We start from the raw sequence: 6,386 nt of genomic DNA, 5'->3' as shown, positions 1-6,386 counted from the left end.
ATTTTCTACTGAAGTAGAGTTGATTTCCGATGTGTTTGTTTTAGATGTCAGGAACTTGGTTTAGTTATACACAAAGGCATATCTGTTTTGGGGGGAGGGAGTCCTTTCTGAAATAAGTACTTTCAGTGTGTTCAAGAGTTCCCTGTGCTATTCCTGTAGGTTCTTTTGGATGATCTGATAATAATTAGTGTGTATTTACTTAATCCCACCCTCTTAATGTCCCCCTTCCCCTACCATTTTTTTTAATAATGGTAAGTTGGTTTTCTAAGTCTGTGAGTCTATTTATATATTAGCTTATTTGGATGAATTAATAAATTCCATGTTTAAGTGATACATTATTTCTCCTTCCCTCTCTAACTGATATCACTAAGAATGATAAATCTCTCAGTCCAACCATGCTGCTTCCAAAGCATGCCTTCCCTCTTTTGGATGGCTGAGTGCATTCCCATATCTGGATGGACCGGTCACTCTTTTTTTCTCTGTTGATGGACATTTGGGTTTGATGCTCTGTCTTAAATATTGTGAATAGTGCTGTCCTAGAAATAGCAGTGCACGTATCCCTTTAAATTATGAGTTTCTCCAGATCTAGAGCAAGAGGCAGGTTTGCCGCTGCAGGTGGTAACACAGTATTTGGTCTTTCGTGGTGTCTCCATACTGTTTCTTTCCTGCAGGCACCCACCCCTTTACATCCCTGCCCACACTGTAGGAGGATTCTTTCCGCCCACCCTGGGCAGCACTTTATCTCTGTAGATCTTTTGGAAGATGGCCATTCTAAGGGGTGTGAGCAGACACCTCATTGCCGTTTTGGTTGACATTTCTCTAACAGTCATCCTAAGCGCCTCTTCATGGGCCATTGCCTTCTTTGGACAAATGTCCACTTAGGTCTTTGGCCCATTTTTGTATTAGGTTGATTGCTTCCTGGGTTGGGAAGATCCCCTAGAGAAGGAAATGGCAACCCACTCCACCATTCTTGCCTGGAGAATCTCATGGACAGAGGAGCCTGGCAGGCTTTACAGTCCATAGGGTCACAAGGGTCGGACATGATTTTAGCGACTAAACCACCACCCCTGCCTGAACTGTCTGCATGTTTTGGAGATGAACTCCTTGCTTCTGAAGTTCATTTGCAAGCATTGTCCCCCCATTTTTAGGGCTGTCTTCTCCTTTCATTTAGGGTTTCCATTGCCTGCAAAAGCTTCTGACGATAATGAGGTCCCTTTCGTTGAGTTTTGTTTCGTTTTTCATTATTCTAAGAGTGGATCCAGAAAGAACTTGCCATGATTTTTATCAAAGCCTGTTCTGCTATTAATATATTTTCCTCAAGAGGGTTAGAGTAATTGCCCCTCCATCCAGCTCTTTAACCGGTCTGGAGTTTCTTTTTCTGTAACTGGTTAGGGAGTGGTGTAACCTCGTTCACTTTTCGCCCGTTAAGGAACCCCACCCTGTCGTCCGTCCTGACTATTCACAATTTACATTCCAGCATCAGGAGGGATCTTTTTCTCCACAACCTCTCCACTCTTCATTGTTTCTAGACTTTTAGACTAAGGCCATTCTGACCCATGTGAGCCGATAGCTTCTTGCAGTTTTGATTTGCATTTCTCTAATAATTAGTGAAGCCATGTCTGACTCTTTGCCACCCCCACAGACTATACAGTCCATGGAATTCTCCAGGCCAGAACACTGGAATGGGTAGCCTTTCCCTTCTCCAGGGGATCTTCCCAACCCAGGGACCAAACCCAGGTCTCCTGCATTGCAGGCGGATTCTTTACCAGCTGAGCCACAAGGGAAGCCCCAATAATTAGTGATGCTGGGGTTTTTTTTTTTTTCTTTTTCATGTGCTTTATGTCCATATATATGCCTTCTTTAGAGAAATATCCATTTAGAACTTTGACCCATTTTTCTATTGGGTTCCTTGTATTTTTGATAATGAGCTCATGAGCTGTTTGCCTGTTTTGGAGATGAATTCCTTGTGGGCATCTTCATTTGCAAACATTTCTTTCCCATTCTGAGGGTTACCTTTTTCTTCCAGTGAGGTTTTCCCTACAGCTTTTGAGGTCAGTAGGTCACTTCTGTTGACTTTTGTTTTATTTTCCTTTCCTCAAATAGGAATTTGCTGCAATACATGTCAAACCATATGATGTCTATATTTTCATCAAGGGTTAAAGAGTCATCATTCTTCCATTTCGCTCTTTAATTGATTTGGAGTTTCTTCTTTCTGTATGGGGGGAGGAAGTGTGGTGACTTCAATCACTTTTTATTGTTTAAAGAACCTCCTCCCTGACCTCCATCCTGCCTGTTAACAATCGACATCGACAGCATCAGTGTAGGAGGGTTCCCCTTTCTCCACACCCTCTCCAGCATTTATTGTTTGTACACTTTCTGACAAAGGCCATTTAACCCATGTGAGGTGATGCTTCTTTGCAGTTTTGATTTTCGTTTCTCTAAGATTTCATGGTGTGGAGGCTGTTCATGAGATTTAAAAAAAACAAAAACAAAAACAAAAAACAGGGTGAATAAAACTGACCTCTGGAGATTGGCCTCTGGACTGTCTGCTGTTTAAAATTCTTTTTCCAGGACCTAACTGAGAACATTATTTGAGGACAGGTGTTTTTTCCTTACATCCGCGCAGGCCTTTGCCAACAAAAGTCCGTCTAGTAAAAGCTATGGTTTTTCCAGCGCTCATGTATGGATGTGAGAGTTGGACTGTGAAGAAACCTGAGCGTCGAAGAATTGATGCTTTTGAACTGTGGTGTTGGAGAAGGCTCTTGAGAGTCCCTTGGACTGCAAGGAGATCCAACCAGTCCATCCTAAAGGAAATCAGTCCTGAATATTCATTGGAAGGACTGATGCTGAAGCTGAAACTCCAATACTTTGGCCACCTGATGCGAAGAAGTGACTCATTTGAAAAGACCCTGATGCTTGGAGAGATTGGGGGCAGGAGGAGAAGGGGACGATAGAGGATGAGACAGCTGGATGGCATCACCAACTCAATGGACATGAGTTTGAGTAAACCCCGGGAGTTGGTAATGAACAGGGAGGCCTGGCGTGCTGCGATTCATGGGGTCGCAAGGAGTCGGACACGACTGAGCGGCTGCACTGACTGACCCAGGCCTGCCAGGTATTAAGTGTCCTGTAGGGCACAAGCGGCCCAAAGTGGCCACAGGCGGCAGCATTTCTTCCTGCTCCATGTGAAAGTGATCAAAGTGTTAGTGACCCATGGACTGTAGCCCGCCAGGCTCCTCTGTCCATGGGCTTCTCTAGGCAAGAGTACTGGAGTGAGTTGCCATGCCCTTCTCCAGAGAAGCGAGCACGAGGAGCCGGGCGTGCCGGGCGCGTGGCGATGCTCTGCAGCAGACACCCACGAAGTGAGGAAGGGGGAAGGCGACCACTGGGGGCCCGACCGACCCGCCCCGCCAGCGGCGAGGACGACCGACCGCCCACGTCGGTTCCCGAAGGGCGCAGTGCGCCGCGGCGGCGTGGAGGAGCCCGGGGGCGACCCCCGTCGTGGGCCCGACGTGGGTCCGGGGACGGCCGACGCGCCCTCGCGTCCACCCGCCGAGGGACCCGACCCGCGCTCGGGCGAGACCACCGGGACTCCCCTCGCCCAGCAACGACGTCGGCGGACAGAGGGCAGCTACGCGCAACGCCGCGGGGCCGGGCGGGCGGGGAAGCGAGACGCACCGGGGCGCGCGCCCAGGGATCGGCAGACGAACGGACAGAGAGGGGCACCGACGGCGGAAGCGGTGGGCCGCGCGCCACCGCGAGGGGCCCCGGGGCAATTGGAAACCACCCGGACGCAGTCGGCCTCCGGGCCCGCCCCGGGGTCTCAGCGCCTGAGGTCTCAGCACCGGGTGGGGGGAGCTCCCGCGGCGCCCAGGATGTCTGCCCCGGGCCGCTCGCGGGGCCCGCGCCCGCGCGCCCCAACCCGCAGCGCCGCGGGGGCCCGGGAGGAAGCTCTCCCGCCGCATCCCCGCGCCCCTCTCGCCACCCGCCAGGCCCAGCTCCCCGCCTCGGGGCCCGAGGGCCCTCCGCCAGGGGACGCCAGCAGCAGGGAGGCCTGGGACGACACCCACGGCCCCGGACAGCGGAGGGGGCGCGGGCGGGCACCCGTGCGGGGCGGGGGAACAGCGGGCAGCGAGGGCCGCGGGACCGGGCCCCGAGGGAGCGACACGGCCGGGCCAGCAAGACAGCAAGCGCGGGCCCCACCGCCACACGCGGGGGCGCTCCCGGGACGCCGGCCACCCCCGGAGCCCCCACGCCCCGGCCTCGCCGCCCGGCCTGCGTGCCCCGCGCCACCGCGTGCAGCGGAGGGGCCAGGACACCGTCCCCGGCAGATCGGCCCTCATTGAGTCCGACCCCAAGGCTCACGTCAAGGAAAGGGGCCCAGCCACTGGCCGCCTCTAGGGGAGAGAGCCGGGGAGGTCATGCTCCACGCTTTTGGGGAATTGAGTTTTTGTTTTCCTTTGGATTACAGTCGATGTCTGCTGCTCTGTTTTAGGTTGACAAGAATTTGATCCAGTTCTATACAGAGGTGTATGTGTTCTGTTCTTTTAGGGGTCTTTCCCATACCGGCTCTTTCAGTGTGTTCAGTAGACTGCCCTGTGCTGTTCAGCAGGGTTTTCGGGATTGTCTATTTGATATCTAGCAGTGTGTATATGTTGAGGAGGGCATGGCGACCACTCCGGTATTCTTGCCTGGGGAATCCCATGGACAAAGGAGCCTGGCAGGCTACAGTCACCCGGTCGCGAAGAGTCGGACACGGCTGAGGGGGTCTTTCCCCATATTGGTTCTTTCAGTGTTTTCAGTAGACTTTGCTGTGCTCTTCAGTAAGGTTTTTTGGATTTTCTATTATATAATTATCTAGTAGTGTGTATATGTTCGGAGAAGGCAATGGCACCCCACTCCAGTACTTTTGCCTAGAAAATCCCGTGGACAGAGGAGCCTGGTAGGCTGCAGTCCATGGGGTCGCTAGAGTCGGACACGACTGAGCTTCACTTTTCACTTTCATGCATTGGAGAAGGAAATGGCAACCCACTCCAGTGTTCTTGCCTGGAGAATCCCAGGGACGGGGAAGACTGGTGGGCTGCCATCTATGGGGTCGCACAGAGTCTGACACGACTGAAGCGACGCAGCAGCAGCAGCAACAGTGTATATATTAATCCAACCTCTAAATGTCTCTCTTCGCCTACCTTTTTTAAAATAATCATAGGTTGGTTTTATTAGTCTATGAGTCTGTTTCAAATTTGTTCATTTGAAAGAATGTATAGATTCCACCTGTAAGTGATGTGATATTTCTCTTTCCCTGTCTTACTGACTTCTTGAAGTAGGATAAAGCTCTCAGTCCACCCATGCTGCTATTGATGGCATTTTTTTTGTTGTTCTATTTGATGGTTGTGTGTATTCCAGTGTCTAGATGGAACAGTTACTCTTCACTCCTCTATTGATGAGCAATTTGGTTGATGCCGTGTCTTGGAATTTGTGACTAATGCTGCCAGAAAAATAAGGGAACAAGTGTCATTTTAAATTATGATTTTCTCCTGATCTAAGGCAAGGGGTGGTGGGCTTGCCTCATCGGGTGGTAACTACATTACTGTTTTAAGGAATCTCCGTACTGTTTTCCTCCCTGGCTGCACCCACCCGTTTCCATCCCCGTCCACACTGTAGGCGGATTCCTTGTCCTCCTCACCCTTGGCAGCACTGAATCTTTGCAGATCTTTTGGAGGATGGCCATTCTGAGGGGTGTGAGTTGATACCGCCTTGCAGTTTTGATCCGCATTTCTCTAACAGTGACACTGAGCACCTTTCATGAGCTTTTTGGCCATCTCTGGCCTGTTTTTCTCTTGAGTTGATTGCTTTTTGATATTGAGCTGAATGAACTCCTTGCTTGTTTGGAGATGAATAAATTATTTTTAAATTTTATTATAACCATTTTTCCCCAATTTTGAGGATTTTTTCTTTCATTAGAGCTTCCCTTGCTGTGCAAAATCTTTTGAGGTTCATGAGGTTAGTTTTGTGGAGTTTTATTTGTCATCTTTCTAAGAGGGAAGCCAAGAAGAAGTTGGTGTGATTAATTTCAAAACACTGTTCTGCCCATATTTTCCTCGAGAAATTTAGAGTATCCATCCCTCCATTTAGCTCTTTAATATATTTGGAGTTTCTTTTCTGTATAAGGTTAGGGAGAGCCGTCATTAGTTAATTTTTCACTTAAGGAACCTCCACTCTGCTCCGTGTTCTGGCTGTTGACAATTGACATTGCCAGCATCAATGTAGGAGAATTTATTTTTCTCCAAAACCTCTCCACCATTTCCTGTTTGTAGAGCTTTTGACAAAAATCATTCTGACCGGTGTGAGCTCATACCTAGGTCTAGTTTTGATTCACATTTCTCTAA

The 6,386-nt window shown here is 49.9% G+C and overlaps 1 protein-coding gene across 1 annotated transcript; it reads left to right on the top strand.

Annotated features, from left to right (window-relative positions):
- Window positions 1-762: 762 nt before the first annotated feature.
- On the top strand, window positions 763-4,346 carry LOC129630747 (basic proline-rich protein-like). The gene is made up of 2 exons (XM_055551240.1): window positions 763-780; window positions 3,297-4,346. The coding sequence occupies exons 1-2, from the start codon at window positions 763-765 to the stop codon at window positions 4,344-4,346; spliced, it is 1,068 nt and encodes a 355-aa protein (XP_055407215.1).
- The last annotated feature ends 2,040 nt before the right edge of the window (window positions 4,347-6,386 follow it).

Source organism: Bubalus kerabau, chromosome 17 (genome assembly GCF_029407905.1).
Source record: "Bubalus kerabau isolate K-KA32 ecotype Philippines breed swamp buffalo chromosome 17, PCC_UOA_SB_1v2, whole genome shotgun sequence".
In the NCBI taxonomy this organism is placed as follows: domain Eukaryota; kingdom Metazoa; phylum Chordata; class Mammalia; order Artiodactyla; family Bovidae; genus Bubalus; species Bubalus kerabau.
Note: the sequence above shows the minus strand (reverse complement) of the source record. Positions and strands in the feature narration are given on the sequence as shown.